The sequence below is a fragment of the Schistocerca serialis genome, chromosome 10 (assembly GCF_023864345.2).
Source record: "Schistocerca serialis cubense isolate TAMUIC-IGC-003099 chromosome 10, iqSchSeri2.2, whole genome shotgun sequence".
NCBI lineage: Eukaryota > Metazoa > Arthropoda > Insecta > Orthoptera > Acrididae > Schistocerca > Schistocerca serialis.
Genome location: NC_064647.1, coordinates 146,730,260 through 146,747,394, shown reverse-complemented (window position 1 = coordinate 146,747,394; position 17,135 = coordinate 146,730,260). Strand labels below are relative to the sequence as shown.

Genomic DNA, 17,135 nt, shown 5'->3' with positions numbered 1-17,135 from the left:
CATTGCCACGGAAGAGCCTCATTGTCTACCCCCGTTTCCTCACCTCTACATTTGCCCCAATGAGACTGTAACCTACAGTCTTCACAGAATGTCCACACCTTCAAACTTCTATGGCACATTTGTCACACCTCGTTCGATAGAAAAATTTACACAAAAGCAGAAAATAGCTTGGCACAAGAGCACTGAAGTTTCGTAAACTGTACTAATATGTAACTAAATGCTAATGCAAACAGACTTTTACTTTCAAAAGTTTTAAGTAACTACAAAAACTAATTTAACTTTTAACTGCTCGTCTAGTCAAAAATAAAGATCTACGTTCACACGAAATTTATGCCTAAAATGTGAACAAAACAAACGACTACCAGCCTTTGCGAAATACTTTCTTTTCACACTTAATATAGAGAAGTGAAACCTTTAATAGATAGCCTCGAGAAGTAGTAAATGCACTAGTCTAAAAAATATTAACTAAATTAGCTCTTATTTCAATATTAATCACTTAACTTAGCAAAAGCTTCGTGGATGTGCATCTGTCAGAGATGTACCATACCATACTGTTACCACATTTAGTTTCACGCAGTCCTTGGCTGCCCAACTACCAGAATTTTTGTGATTCAGATTCTTCATGTGTATGTAGCAGTCCACTGAGGCTTTGGTACAATCAAACTACCTGCCCAAGTGACTACTATTTTGAATACTTCACCTCTTCTTCACATACTACTGCTATAGAGAGACTTTTCAAATTTGAAATATTGAAATAAGTGTTAACAGAAAGGTGATATCATTTGGATGTTTCAGGAATATTTAGAGTTACACAGCAGCTAACATACTGAATGATTTTGCTCCCATATATCTCTTTGCACTGAATAGCTGAAAAAGCTGAGAATTGTGCGATTTCTCATTCCAGATAAATAATCAGCTTCTTATCATCTACACACATTAATCCTTTCTCCATCCACATTTACTTTAACCCTGTACTGTGTATCTGATTAATCTTAGCTTGCAATGAGTATGTAAAGGCAACCTCTATTTCCTGTGAAATTCTCAATCACATTTATAACAGCCATCACATAATTCAGGTTCCACAGTGACAACATGCTCATACATGTTAAGATCACTCAGTGGACTGATTTGCAAATAACCTCATTTGTCTTTAAGAATATGTCTACAGTTGTTGCGAAACACGCTTAAGTGGACCTTATTTCAAAGCACTGGACGAAATGTTACATCACATTAAGGTGGTGTGTTTAAATGGAATGAAATACAGTGAGCCAATACATCTGGTACCAGGGGCGCCGACTTAATGATATTTGGGGGGGGGGGGGGGGGGCATACTGGGAATCATGCCCCAGGAAATTTTCTAAATTTTAGATGAAAAATAGTGAGTTTTAAAGTTTTTTAAGCATTTTAGAGCCATATGATCAACATTAAACTTTGTGTTCTGCCTAACAGCAGGTCTTGCCATGGGGGAAGCCTTGTCAGAAAGGTCCACCGCATGAGCGTCTAGGGAAGTGATTCAAGTGGTGGTTTTCCGTTGCCTTCCACTAATGATTAAATGATAATGAGGACAACACAATACCCAGTCCCCGAGTGGAGAAAATCTCCGAATCAGCCGGGCCCCTTCGCATGACAGACCACCACGCTGACCACTCAGCTATTAGGGCGGACTGATCAATATTAGAACCCCAAAAACTGGACTCTTGATAACTTCACACTCTGGGAAACTCTACAAGCCTGACTTTTTTGGCTTTGAAAAAAGAAACAAAATAAACACACACCCTATTTTCATAAAAAGCTAATTTAATTTACCGTAACAATCATGCTTATAGACTATTGCAGAGCAGTGAATATATAGCCCTGAAAAGACTGAAATTATATTTAAATAAATCCTTAACTATCATTAAAAGAATAAAACATAAAATACTGCTGTCGCACAGTAATAGCACTTTGATTAATAAGTGACATAGCTAATTTATACTTACTTCTTATTAAGGCTCAGGGTCCATTAAATAAAAACTATATCTCAAAGTTAATGCTATAATACAGTTGATGAAGTTAATACAGTATGCCTACTACTTTCAGACAAAAAGTATGTAAATAGCTGGTTTTAATTGGGTATTACACCATAAAAATATTTAAGTCTTTGTAAATAAAAACAGTAATAAAGTACTAAATTAGTATTAACACTTCGAAACTGAAAATTTAACACTGTGTGTATTTAATTCTCTATTTTATAAAGATTTTTAATATTGCTCTAAATGCCATTTTAGGGCTAGAGTGTCTTTAGAAAGGTGCTAATGTCGAACGTCTAACTGGATTAGTGAATATGAAGTAGTTGATGACTGGTCGAATATCCAATTAATCCAAAACATCTCTGTGGGCATGAAGAATAGCCAAGCTGTTTAATCGCTTCTTTCCCATTGTTGATCAGAGATACGACTTCAGACATTTCAGGGCGCTAAATGACCGTTCTGCTGCTGCTGTTGTGATTGGACTACCTGGAGAAGCTTAACGCACTTCACTACTTCACATAACGTTTCTCCAACTGCAGGCTCTTGTGTAATGTACTACTTACATCATGCATGTTTTTTTATTAATGATATCAGCTAACATATTCAAGTGTAAGCGCAGTCTCAGTGTCAAAGTCTTTTTTTTTTAAAACTCAGTTGATTTTTCCAAATTTGTTTCACCTCTGTTTACTAAAAGCAAGCACTCTTTGTTCAACTGCAATGACCTGCGAGTCCAGTTGAAGCAAACCACTCAGTAATGCAAGATTGTATCGTTTCACAAACTTCAAAGTAAATAGTTTTGTAGAATTCCTTTGGGGTACTGAAAGTGTGCGGTGAGCTGGCTTCGTTGTTTTCATACTTCTTTGGTATACTTTGATTCCGAGGAAGTGAAAGATCATCGACTTGCAAAGGTTTTTCTTTTAAACACAATTCGCAAAATTGTTGGAAACTATCACACCTTCCATTCAATATACACATCAAGCCCTCATGTATTTTTTCTAGATCATCAACAATTAGATGAGGGCATTGAATTTTTTCATTGACATCTACTGGGTTCATTGCATGGCAATAAAGATGTAAAAAGATAAGAGTCTTGAATTTTAACATTGACTCAAGGTAGCCTGCACATTTGTAATCTGCCTCTGTTTTGTCCTCTGCAGAAAATGTTTCAAAACATCGAGAAGTTCTCCAAAGTTTTTCAATATGCTCAAGATACTAGAAGCTCGCATAGTCCATCAAGTCAGGCAAAGGGGTCGTAGACCAGCTTGGTCGTTGGCGCTCTCACAGCGTATGCTTCTGAAAAGTCCCATCCTTTTGTTAGATTCCCTTTGACACAAGATGGCAGAGACTGTATATAACTGCCAAGTTTAAACTGTGAGCAGTGCAGTGCACATAACATGCTTTTGGTTGTATATTCAAAACTTTACATTTTTAGTCCTTTGAACTTACCTCTCACATTCGAAGCACCATCATAGCACTGTCTCTTAAGTTGTCCATTGACAAATCAGGACAAACAAAAACATCTTTTAAAATACTAAACAGAATTTGTGATTCAGTGCTGGGGGTCTCATTTCAGCCAATGAAGTCTTCGTTGATGATTAAAGAATATACTAAGAGACTAATGTAAACGAATAAAATACAGTCATATAAAATAGTCCACTAAACACTCAAGTCAGAACACTAAACACTGAATGAAACTATCCACACTGAACGATTGCAACAGCAGGGTGGGCTTTATATAGCCAAGGTGTCGTAATGTCTCTAAGCGTCAAGGCGATGCAAGGTGGAGGGTTCCAGGTGCTTCTGCTCCAGTCCTTTTAGAGTCACTGTGGCTGCCAGACTTTACCCGAAGGTTCGTGCACCGGGATAAATTCTAAGTGTGCCCGCAGCACCGTAAGACTATCATGATTCACATGATAATTATTTGTTTTAACTCAGTGTTGAATGTATTTTGAAAAGTAACTATCGTCAAACAAAGAAAATAAAAAAATTCCAACAAAATTTTGTGATATTACAAAGCATAATATAACCAATAATTTTCTTAAATTGCTGAGCGAGGGTGGGGGGGCTACCCAAATGAATTTTTGAAGGAGCTCGGGCCCCTCAGGCCCAATGGAGTTGGCGTCCGTGTCTGGTTTCATTTATTTCCTTGTCCATTAGCTCTAGTGGCATTGCATGAGTTAGTTTTTGTCTTGAAGAATTCCTGCACACAATACTCCTGCTTCATAAAGTAATAATTCGGTATACATGCAGTAATCCTTGTGTTCCTCTTCTGGCCGTGTGACAAATGATGCACAATGTTTCCTCACTTCCATTGCAGAAAAAAAAAAACAGTGCTTTGTTCAATATACATCTCAAAGTAAAGGTAACAGGAAAGCATAAAAACAAACTACAGCTAATGAGAGGCATTGTGGTAGTTAAAATTCCAGACTGCCAGTCTGCTCTATGCCCTGGATTAAATTATAAACCTCTGAAGCATTTGACGAGCAGGGCACGAGACATTGGACAGCATGATATGTCAGGGGATCACTTCTCACTATTAAGAGTACGTTATCACCTAGCACCAGGTTTCACCCTCTGCCATCCTCATTATTAACAATATGAATGATACAATGTTACACACACACACACACACACACACACACACACACACACACACACACACACTCTAAAGTGTCCAACTAGAAATGTTAGTACCAAAACACAAAAGTAAATAACTGAAGCTTAGGATATCAAAAGGAAGGGAATATTAAGCTAGAGATATTAATTTTCCACATTCCCAGTCATCACAAAAAAGCCAAATATCTGAGCATCTTAAGAGTACTGCCCTCTGTAGGCTATGTATGCTGATCAATTTACTGCTGGGTCCCTAGGTCTTTGGCTGTCAGGTTTGACATACCGTGTCACTGTTCCAAACACCACATGACCCATTAAAAACAAAATATAAAACCACACCATACTTAAAATACAGAACCACAATGTTTCATTTATAATTATTTTGGTGCACTTCCCACATAAAATAAATACGATGGTATTCACAATTGGTTGCACATGCCCTTATTAAACAAGCTCCAAATTTGAAATATGTAAATGTCTGAATACATTTTGCACATGTAAAGTAGAGTAGAAGTTGTTAAGTAGTTGGACAGGTCTATCACCCTCATCATCCAATATCATACTGGAGTGGAACAAATGAACCATATGCTTGGCCAGATCTTTGATTATATATCACCATGTTCAGAAATGAGGGACATCCCGTTGAAGATCATTCCCACCCATCCTAAAGTGGTATACTTTAGCACCCCCCCCCCCCCCCTCCTGAACCTCTTTGTCCATCCATATGCCACTCCCACTCCCTTACAACACGGCTCATATCCCTGTGGAAGACCCAGGTGCAAGACCTGCCCAATATATATAACCAGCACTTCCTAATCCAGACCTGTTACAGGCTTATCCTACCCCATCAGAGACAGGGCTGTCTACGAAAGCAGCAATGTCACATACCACCTATGTTGCAATCACTGCACAGTTTTCATGTCAACACGACAACCAACCAACTGCCTACCAGTAAGCATGGCCACCACCAAAATTTGTTTACATCAATCCAAGTCTTTGAATTACGGTAAACAAAAAACAGTGTAAGTGTTAAGGTCTGATTTACTTTGTACTGTGCTCTGTGTGCTAGACAACGAATTTACCATCAAAAATGCATCTTCTTAAAAACAAAACCTCACTGGCATAAACAAAAAAGGAAACTAACTTCACTTCATTTTAATTACAAATCCATCTGATGATGGAAGCATGCTGCCAAAACACGTCATACTAAAAAAACATTTTACTGAATGCACTTAACTTTAAAACACTAAAAATAATCATCTAAAATCACAACTAAGTACAGGAACTAGGTAACAACATAGCTCGAATAAAGAAAAAACAGTTGGATGTCTTTACAATATAGATTTTATTTTTAGATACAACATACAAAAGTATCGTTTATTCCAGTGTTTTTTTCTGGCGAACCTGAGCAGCAATGCGATCAAGATCCCGCCTGCCCTGCTCAGTTAGTCGACGTCCACCATCACCAGTTCGCTCAATCAGCTTCAGTTGCTCTAAGGATTGCAATGCTTTTCTTGCAACACTACCGGCCCCCCGGCAAAAATGTGATGGGCAGACTCCGTTTCTCTGGCGACCTAGGAGCAAATGCTTAGTTAAAGTCTATGCTTAGACCCCTTCTCTTAGATCAGCAGTAGCTTAACTAAGAGTAACTCTCAAAAAAGCCAACTTGTTCCTTATAGTTCACAAAATTAGGAAGCTATGAATCACAAACACCATACAATACTTAAAATGAATTATTTTTATTTTGTTATCAGTGTGTTCATTAAAGACATACAACAGTTCAATTATAAAGTGTTAAATTATGCAAATGACACAAAATTTCATCACTAAAATGCATACATAGTGCAACACAACTCTATGTAAATCAAGATCGTATAAATCAGTACCTTAAAGTTAAGTTTTCAGTATGCAATATGTACTGGCAACTTATTTATCATAAAATCACATGGTCATTTGCATGTTGTATTCTAGAACCTATGAACAGGATACACTTTTATAATACTCTATCCGGCATCCGATCAAATTTGGGCACTTATACCATTTTAGCAGCTTTTCTATGCCTTCGGCATACTCAGTTGCTGCCAAGCCGTTGAACCACAAATTAACAGCTTCTTTAAGTTTATCATAACTTCCACAGCATTGTCCACTAAATCTTTCAATTTGGGGAATAAGTGATCCACTTGAGGCTAGGTCCAGACTTTATGGTGGCTGATGAAACATTTCCCACCGAAGAAAAACCTGCGTAACTCCCGCTGCAAGTGGAGACGCAAAATCAAGTCGCTGAAGCAACTGACAGACTACTGCACTTACACTCTCACTTCTAGGCATGTTGTCAATGAGCAGAACTCCCTTACAATATCAAAACACTGTAACCATAATCTTATTGGTGCTCAAAATTTGTTTTGCTTTTATGGTTTTGTTAAGGATTGCGAATAATGCCATTCCATTGACTGGAGCTTTATTTCTGGTTGGTTTTAGGAAAGGGGCTGAACCAGGAATTTTCCTGAAGTGATTTAAAGAAATCGCAGGAAACCTATATCAAGATGGCCAGGTGCGGGATTTATTTCAGATGTGAAATGTGATATCCAAGTCTCCTTACCAGTGACAATGTGATTCATCACCATCCTTTTCATAGCGACTGAGGAATGTCCCTCCAGCTGCTATTAGCTTAGTTTTGCATTTGCCTGACAAAATTAGAGGAATCCACCTGGCACACACTTTTTTATAGCCCAGATTTGCTCTAAATCTCACACAAAGCAATTCTTTAAATGCCTGGAAAGAATTATTGCAGTCCACTAACTGTGAAGCGCTCATTTGCTTGGATTTTTGTTTCAATCGTTGCTTTGAGTCTGCCAGGCAGCACTGAAGCCCCGCCTGAGCGATGTTTGTCTGAACACTCTTCAGTCCACCATCACTTATCCACTACAATCTCAGTTATCTGTCTATAAATTTCGACAAGCCAGACTTTATGCGCATTTAAAAAGCAGATAACACTGCGCACCTCAGCACTCAGTGGGATTGTCAATTTTGCACACATTTGAAGTAGCACAGCTGAGCAATAAGCGGCTGCATCAGGTCATAGCTGCTGCCCTACTGAAGCGAAGGTGTAAAAAGGTAGGTAGGTACGTAAGACGTCAACAGTGAGAGTAGATGAGGTCATGTGCCAAAACAAAAACATTCTTCATTTTCCTAATGAGTCTCATACTTTATTGAAAGAAGGCTGCTCAAATGTAGAGGGCAGAAGACTTCATCATTGTCATTAACTTCAACAAGTTAGTTTACAAAAGGAAAGTTGTGTAACTCCAAGCACAGGATAGGGATTGCAGGAAAGGATTAAGTGACAATGAAATGTAAAATATTTAACTTCCAAAGAACCAAATATGTGGCCAACAATGCACAAACTGGGAACATTTTGTCTTATATCTTTGCCAAGAACACCCACAGTGAACATCTCTGCCTGACCTGACCCGCTGTACCTAGTTCTATTCTTTGTAACAGGACATAAATCAGTCCCTTTTCCACCTCAAGCAAGAACACATAACATGCCAAATCAAAAATATGAGTGTCCTATACAAGCTCTTTCTATAGTTTCCTGGATTGTAAGGCTTACAAGGCATTTCCTCACTACTTCCAAATCTGATCAATCATCTCACATTACAGGAGTATGAGAAAAACTCTGATAAAATTGGGATCTACTTGGGCTATGATATGCGCATCCTGAAACTAAATGATCATAACCTCTGCTTAGGAATTAAATACTACTCACGGTTAGCCTGAAGAGTCTATGGGCAAGTCTAACTACAATTTTATCACAAAATCCATAAACATTAAATGAATTTCGAGATATTTATTATTGGAAAGTACAATATCTGATATTTTCTGCACAACAGAGGAAGGTTTATATTTTACTGTATTTGGATAAAAATAATTAATTAATTGAAATGATAAAATTTATAATTCAATTTGAAATAAAGATGCCTTTACAAAATATTATTATTGTTGCACGCTGTCTACAATTACATTTCAACTTCAATCTGGTTAAGCAGTTTAAGAGTAACATTTCTCTCAAATCTCAGAACATTCATAATTTATCCACCCTGATTTTATCATCAGCACTACCAACTGAAGCAGCCATTTGACACACACTGCAAAATTCTTCTGTCATTTTTTATGACAGCAGGTTGCTTTGATTTTCATGCCCCATTTCAATCTCACTCTACTGTGTTCTTGCAACACATTATTTGCACTAGAGGAGAAACCTGTACTACTACCACCACTAACACCACTATAATGTCTCTATACTACAGCCAAAACTTTTACCACTACTAAAATTTTGGTGCCTAATTAGTGTGTTCATAAGTTTCCAGAGGAAAATACTCTGATGTCTCCCTGATGTCAGGCTAGTGGAGATGAGCATAGGGTGACACAGAAGGAAACAACCCAGCTATTCATTCCGAAATTCAATGAAACCATAAAACACAGCTAGACTGCATAATAGGAATGCAACACTTCAAATGCTAATAATCCAATTTTTCATTCACCAAGCCACTTCAGTTACCAGTTTCTACTCATAAGGTAGACTGATTATGGGAACTGGCTTATGTTTATTATTTATTTCTGTTTTCACTAAGGCCCATATTACACTATCAAAATGCAAAACAATTATAAGTAAACAAATAATAAAATTAGTACAGCCTTTTAAGGGTTTCCAATTCCACCAGGCACCGACCCAGCCTAAAATAACCATATTGGTATGTGGCGTAGCATACATAGGCGGCAATGCAGGAGCTGACTGGCATTTAATTGATCGTAAAGATGGCGACTATTGCTCTGAGATACATCATGGCAAACCTGTTACATCTGTCCACGTAGTTCTGTAAGTGTTGTCGGCTGATGGTTCATACGAATCACTTCTCGTCCCATCATATACCCACATGCGCTCGACTGGAAACAAATATGGGGATCATGTTGCATGGGAAGTTGCTGCAAGTCTTGCACATCACTTTTTAAGATTCACCAGCAGTGTGTGGCTGAGCATTATCATGTTGGAACAACATAGCACCCTCCTTTTGCAAAAATGGCAGAACAGGTCTAACAACATTCTGCACATACCTAGTGCTGGTTAGCAGTCCCTCCAGAAACATCAAAGCTGAATGAGAATTGTAGCTTATCGCACCCCCAGCTATAGGGCCTGGGCTGGACTAGTATGTCTTGGACGAATGCAGTCTCACCATGTCTCCGTCTTATGCACAAATGACGATCACTTGCGAGCAGGCATAATAAGCATTCATCGCTGAAGACGGCATGCCATTCCACCTTTGAAGTGCCCCTCTGACAGCACCAGTCTAGTCGTGCACGTTCAATGCTGTGGCATAAAAGGAAGATGGGCTAGATGTGTCCATGCCCATAGTCCCACTGCTAACAACCAGTTCACAATAGTTTGTTTTGACACATCTGGGCTCACAAGCCCTCTTATCTGTTCAGTGGTAGCTGTATGATCTGCCACTGCTGCCCTTACAATATGACAATCCTGGCAGCCTTCTCTGCTGCGTGGATGTGCAGGATCTCATCTACAGGTGTGAGAATGTTCATGTAACCACTAATGTCAGCATCACTGCACAACTCATGCAGCACGTCCAAATTGTGTGCCAACTCTCCTAGACGAAATCCTGTCACTCGGAAGGTCACAATCTGACTCCTTCCAAATTTTCTCAGTGCCATGTTTACCTGCTTGCTCCATACTATTGCGCCATACTGATCCTTCTGGCTGTGAGCATTCCCTATTATAGGACAGAGACAGATGATGCACTGATAGCTAATTTTTCTTGTAAGTTTACATATAGTAATCGAAAGCACTGGTGTAATGTAAATCTAGCAGTAACAGGTAAAAACTCATCAAATAGTAGAGGCATTCAGTTCCAACATTGTCAGTACAATGTAGCTGCGTGTGTGTGCGAGAGAGAGAGAGAGAGAGAGAGAGAGAGAGAGAGCGCTAAAAATCAACACTTGTACTATTGAGTGAGTTGTTACATTTATTCCTAATTATTTGCTTCCTGCCAGGATTCTCCATTACCATATTTGGCATAAGAGATTAATAAATGAGAAAATGAAATGGAGATCATGCTAAACAAGCAAATTTTAGTATGAGGAACAGGTCTACATTTCAACTATCGTTTCCGCCAATTGTTGTCAATTTTGCTAGTCACAATTGCAATTTTGCACTAATAACCAGGTACACAAGTATGTAACTAGATATCGGTCACACTGTAAATGAACTACATACGCTGAATCAATATCTACAGCAGCAAAAACATAAATCACCAAAGAGAATGCTACTCATACTACTTCTTTCAATGAAGGCTGTGGTACGAGTGAAATTTTTGTGCTATTCATATCTTGGGTCGACAGAAGCGGCCGATCTCAAGCGTCAGCTTTGACCCGTGACGTAAGGGTGTTGTGGTGTGAGACATCATGACGGTGCGGAGTTTGGTTTGTGAGTGTGGCGTGTTTGTAGATGTCGTGTTGTGGTTTGTTGTGCCCTCTAGTGGTATGTTCAAGGTTTTCATTTGTTTGGTGTATTGGGCTCAGTTTGCTGTTGCTCATTGTTGAGTGCTGTTTGCGTATTTTTGAAGCGGAATTCGTTTCAGTGAGTTAACGGTTTTGTGTGAAGGTTAATGTGATGATTGCTGTACGTCAGGTGGTATTGTTATTAGCTTTAATCGGTTGTGGTTTTTTGTTCAGGAATGGATATGAAAGATAAATAGTTCTCGTTTGAGGGCTATGATGGGCGACACAGCTTTAGAGCTGATTAAGTTCCTTTAGCTTTTTGGCCTATTTGCCGAGGTGGTGAACTGCGGTGTGTGCCGTGAAGCAATGAAGTTGGTTAAGTTCCGGCCTCTCAGACCAGGAACAGTTATATGTGGCGCTGTCAGAAAGACGACATATGGCGTTCCATACGGCGCGGTACCTGGTTCGAGAAGTCTAGGTTGGGCATGCGCGAGATTGTACTTGTTACTTATTATTTTTGTTATAGACCCCCACAGAGTTTTTGTGCGCATGAGACTGGTGAGTGAGAGGAGCGTTCTGGATTGGTATTCGTTTTGTCGTGAAGTGTGTTCAGAATTGATTAAGTACGTAAGTTGGGGGGGGGGGGGGGGGGGCATGGGGTGGTTGTGGAGGTGGACGGGTCACATTTTGGGAAAAGGAAGTATCGGAGAGGGAAGTCTGTGGCTGGTCTTTGAGTGTGGGGGGGCTGTTGTTCCGGGGGAGGGGGGTTCCGAATGTGTTTTTTGGTTTGTGGAAGGGAGGTCCAAGGCCGAATTAGTGGGGTTAATTGAGGAATATATAGAGCCGGGATACACAATAGTTTCTGATGCTTTTTCTTCGTATAGGGGGTTGCGTGAGAGGGGATTTAATCGTTTAGTAGTGAACCATAGTTTAGAGTTTAAGAATTATGAGACAGGGTCTTGTACTAATACAATAGAGGGGATGTGGGTGGCCGTTAAGTCAGTTCTTGGGAGGGGAAGAGGCGCTCTTCTAACCTTCAGTCTCATTTAGATGAGTACTGTTGGCGGTAGAGTGTCCCAGAGGGCTATTGTGTTGTTCGGGTTTTCTTAAGGGCTGTGGGTAAAACGTATAGGCCGAAAGTGGTTAGTTAGGGTGGTCTGGGTAGGTGGGTGGGTGGCTGCGGCTCAGGGTGGGGTGGGTGGTTTATTTTGTTGTAGAGTATTTGTTAAGGTGGGGAGGGGGGGGGGGAGTGTGTTTGTTTTTTGTTTTAGTTGTGGAGGATCTATTTTGTTGAAGTTTCTGTTGAGTTGTAGTGTGTGATTGAGATTGTTTTATGTTGCATTTGGTTTTAGTTTGTGGGTTTTTTTATTTTGGGGTCAGGGGGGAGGTTGGGTTGGTTGAGGGGGAGGGGGTTGAGGTGTGGGTGGGTTGGGTTTTTATTTTGGTTTAGTATTTTTTCGTTGGTTAGTGTGTGTGTGTGTGTGTGTGTGTGTGTGTGTGTGTGTGTGTGTGTGTTGGCCAATCTAGTTTGTGGGGCTGGAACTTTCTTGTGGTAAGTTTTCATTTTTTTTTTGTTTTCGGTGTGTGTGTTGGGGTCTAGGGAAGTGTTTCATTGAAATTTGTGGCTGTGAAGGTTGATATTGGTACTGGGAGATTTTTTTTTTAGTTACATAGGTTAAGGGAAGTGGCCGATCCTAGCTTATGGGATTGGGAGCTGCTGTTGAGCTATATAGTTGGAGGGAAGTGTCCGTTCGTAATGTTTGGTGGTGTATGTTGGTATTTGTATTGGGAGATGGGATCGAGAGCTGCTGTTGAGCTATATAGGTCAAGGGAAGTGTCAGATTCCAGATAATACTGTGTTTTGTGGTATTTGGTGAGTTTTGTGATGTCAATTTTTTTTCGCCGTTTTGCGTGGTTTTGTATGGGGGTGGGTGCCTAAATTTGTTTATATTTAGTTTTTCACCCAAAAACCCCCAATTTCCCGAGCTTGTCCCGTTAGAGTCATTAGGCTTTTTGTGAAATGTGTGTGTGTGTTTTTGGATGTATTTTCGTCTTTATAATATGTATGTAACGACTTTATATGTGCCATATTGGAATTGTCATTTATGGTCGTTTCCGCCATATTTGCGACGTCATGGGTCAAAGCAGACGGGTGGGATCGGATGCTTCCGTATCTCCCATATATTTGCTACTGCTGCAATTCTGATACTTTGTATGTGCTGAGTTCCAAGGAATGAATATATTTGTTCCAGTATTTTACCCAATTAGAGTGTGACAAGTGTCCCTCCTTGAAATCTGGATTGTGGTGCAAGACATCTGTAGCAAAGACCATGGTTTACATTAGGCTGAAAAATTGAAGATGGAGCCAGCAAATGAGAGTATCATATATAAGCTGGTTAAAGTTACACAGTGGACTCTGTTGCATTATTTGGAGTAGTGAATGAGAAATTGACACAAAGTTGGTGGAAGTTACATAGTGGACCCTCTAGCGTTTTTGGTAGTTTATTTATTATATATGTACACAATAGGCATCAACTACCAGTGACCTCATTACACAGTATGTGTTCTGAATTAATCTGCAGTTTTATGTTTTCTGACAAGAAGTGTCAAATATGACAAAGCGCATTTAAATGTGGCACAAATGAACATTAGCCTACATTATCGGTCAATCTGTTATGAGAACCTTTATTTGGCATTCAAATGTCTCTGCTTCACTAACTCTCAGACACATTATCACCTCTAAATCCATCCTATACAGGCTACATTACAAATCAGTCACCAGAACTAAGATTCCAAAGTGGGCCCATTTTCACACCATACCTCATTTTATTTAACAGATTGATCTATAGCAAAATCTAAGGTTTATGCTCAGTCCATATTTAACCCACTTTTACATTACACATTACTAAAACTACAAGGTAAATTAAGAGTGTTCCATTACACAATACATATATCTCCCAAATTGTATTTTGGTGAATATCTTGTGATACAAAATGCAAAGGAGGGGAAGGGAGGCTGCACTGCATATTCTTCACAGCTCCTTAATATAAATAATTTTATAACCTCGACCAGCTGAATTAAAATCTGTCACCAAAACCAGGCTTTTTGCTATCACATTCAATGGCTTCACTAACTCCCAACCAAACTTTCAAACTCTCCAATTAAGGTAAAAGTGCACTTAACAGTGACGGCAGCTTTTCCATTGCATGCAGCTGTTGGTAACAGATTGCATGACAATTTGTGGGAGACACACACTGCCAATGATTCATATGCAAGCTTAACCAATTAAAACAAGTTAACTATTTTTATATATACAGTTAGAATGTAACCACATTGCCGGAATTTTAGGCAGAATAGGAAATACAACATACAAGGTGATTCCGGCCCAAGATGCTGGAGTTGGTAGTTGTGTGTTTTACTGATAAAAGCTGTGGCCACAAGCTATATGTGATAAGTCTTATTGTGCCTATTTGCAACTTGATGTGTCTTCTTTACAGTAAGTAGCAATCTGTCTTTCCCTACACTACCTTGAGCTTCCCCTGTATGATAGCCATACAAGCAGGTTATTGTAATGATGAATACATATTTCAAGCTGCACAACACATCAAACCATTACAGCAAACTATTACAGCAATCTTATACTAGTGTTGAGATTTGCTGGATTCCAAACTATCAGATTCCAACCTAACCAAAGCTTCAAGTCAAATCAGTGTATTAGCAGTTTTTCCTGGTCTCTAAAGAAAAGAAATAATTATATTTGGTGATTCTTTCCAGCTACCATGTAATCTCACCCATCCGGCTATGACCAATGTCACCAAATTGCAGAGATCTGCACAAAAACCTGGCCCTTGTGTGTACTTTAGTCTGAATTAGTTTGAGGCAACAGTCAATAGCAGCAGCAATCTTAACTAAGGCCTGCTCAATTAGCAGTGGGGAACAACATATGCCAATAATATATTCATTTACTGAAAGTTTGCCAACATGTATTTAACAAAGGAGCACACCAAAAATGTGCACTAGGCAACAGTACTTTTGATGAAAATTTTCCATATAGAACCAATGAAAATCCAATATAACTAGAGATGTTAAAACTCGCCAGAAGTTCACATACTGATGGTAAAAATACTGACAGATGCAAATAATATGAATACTAAAATATGTTAGTCTACTTTGTAGAAGTGCCAGTACCTCCAAATATTTTTGTTACTGCACCGACTCCAACTGGCGACCTGAAATAGATGTGCCTAGCGAGAGCAGCACAACGTGTATAGTACCAATCATCGTCATATGGTGCAAGTTCCTTAAACCTTGCACTTTTCACCAAATCTACCCATTCTGGAACCTTCATCTTTCCAGTCCTGAAAGCAAAACAGTTTCAAAAATAAATATACAACTAAATAGTATGACAAACAAAATTCAGACCTACAATATCTATTGTAAACAAAAATTACTGTTAAACAGGGTCCTGACAGTATATGACTATGATTCAACAAATAATTAGGATAGTGCTTGAAGTAATTTCATAACACAAAAAACTAACTTTTGCTATTGTTCTGAGAAAAGTCACATTATCTCATGTAGCATTGACTGGAAATTACCTCATAAAATAGTACAAATCTCAGCTAATTACAGGGAATTTTTAGACAGTTGCTTCCAGAGTTTTTAAAACAATAATAGCAACTGGAGTAATTCTAAGACAATGCATGAGCTACTGCCAAAACACTATATTCAGGTGTTATATGAGCATGAACTCAAGACAAACCTTTAAACAGAAATAGTATTTCCAAACTACAACTTAATGCTACTAAACTCCAACTAACAACATAAAAGGAATAATCTAAGTCATAAAGGATTTTGAAGCATCTCGCACTTGGTCTTTCAGTGGCAAGGAATAAACACTTTCCAAGCCTTATTTGAATTTTCATCAAATTCTTCTGTTGCATCTCTTGAATCAAGGCAGAAACTGGTCTCGTCAAGGATGTTAACACATTTCCGACTAACTGCTGCCCCCACTTTCATCAAACAGTAAATTACGAATTAACTATATGAGACACATTTCACCTATTTTTCTCTAAGGGCTGTGCTTTCAATCACGGCGTTGTATAAATTTTAGATTGCTCTAGCAGGAAACAAAAGTTATTCCTGTGGAAATGTTGTGGCTGTCTGTTAATTACCCCAGGCTACCCTTTGGCGATGATTCAGGACATATTTAGATAAATTTGAAGCACTACTCCTATAATGAAGATCTACACCAATCTATGTCTATTCAAGTGATTTCCATAACACGCAAACTCACTTTTTTAAGAACGCCGAAAACGCTTTGACGAACTTCTGTTGGTCGACATCCTTGAGCGTCACGGATGGCATCTGCAAATGAAGCAATTTAAAAACTGGAATTAAATGGGCATGAAAAGAGCAGCGCACAACGCGCCAGTCGCTGGCCACGCAGCACAGCAAAATTTTCTCTCACATTAAACAAGTCAACATTCAACAATATGACCAGCCTTGTAGAGACTCACGTGTTCTGCTAACCAACAAGTAACACCGAATAACGGCAGCATTCGTTACAAGCAAATAAATTATAAACGCTAATGTGGAAATAACTATAACATAATTAAGTTTATTTATAAATTTTCTTGGTATTACAACATTACCTTTGTATTTCACTTTACAACCAACTCACAACAGGGCAATCAAACGGAAGAAGGAACTGACCACAGATTTTATTAGTTCACAGTTCAGCTACATCCACCAAAGATAATAGGTGGGGTAAACGAAGATGGCCTGCCGGGATTCCATAGGCATGCATTACTCACACATGACCCTCCCTCCCCATCGCCCTCCGCCGACTAAAAACTTATAGAACATCAATCTTTGACGTCGTTGCTATGGATGCTTTTATATATGTGCTCTTTCGCGCTATTTTTCGTCTTGAGCGTAATCGTGTTACTTTCTTTCTGTGAACTAATAAATATTTGTTACTCTATTTAGTTTCAAGCCCGATCT

At 39.0% G+C, this 17,135-nt stretch overlaps 1 protein-coding gene across 1 annotated transcript; it reads right to left on the bottom strand.

Annotated features, from left to right (window-relative positions):
* Positions 1-5,948: 5,948 nt before the first annotated feature.
* LOC126425150 (40S ribosomal protein S19) lies at positions 5,949-16,869 on the bottom strand. Its single transcript, XM_050088101.1, has 4 exons — positions 16,784-16,869; positions 16,426-16,496; positions 15,318-15,487; positions 5,949-6,196 (listed from the first exon to the last, which is right to left on the bottom strand). The coding sequence occupies exons 2-4, from the start codon at positions 16,494-16,496 to the stop codon at positions 6,000-6,002; spliced, it is 438 nt and encodes a 145-aa protein (XP_049944058.1). The 5' UTR covers positions 16,784-16,869; the 3' UTR covers positions 5,949-5,999.
* Positions 16,870-17,135: the final 266 nt, after the last annotated feature.

Excerpts from the sequence above, each read along its gene's own strand:
- LOC126425150 (XM_050088101.1), bottom strand. The coding sequence starts at position 16,496 with ATGCCATCCGTGACGCTCAAGGATGTCGACCAACAGAAGTTCGTCAAA. Across the intron at positions 15,488-16,425 it reads TTTTCGGCGTTCTTAAAAAA|GACTGGAAAGATGAAGGTTC; the intron begins GTGAGTTTGCGT and ends TTTTGCTTTCAG. Across the intron at positions 6,197-15,317 it reads AGTAACAAAAATATTTGGAG|GTCGCCAGAGAAACGGAGTC; the intron begins GTACTGGCACTT and ends ATTTGCTCCTAG.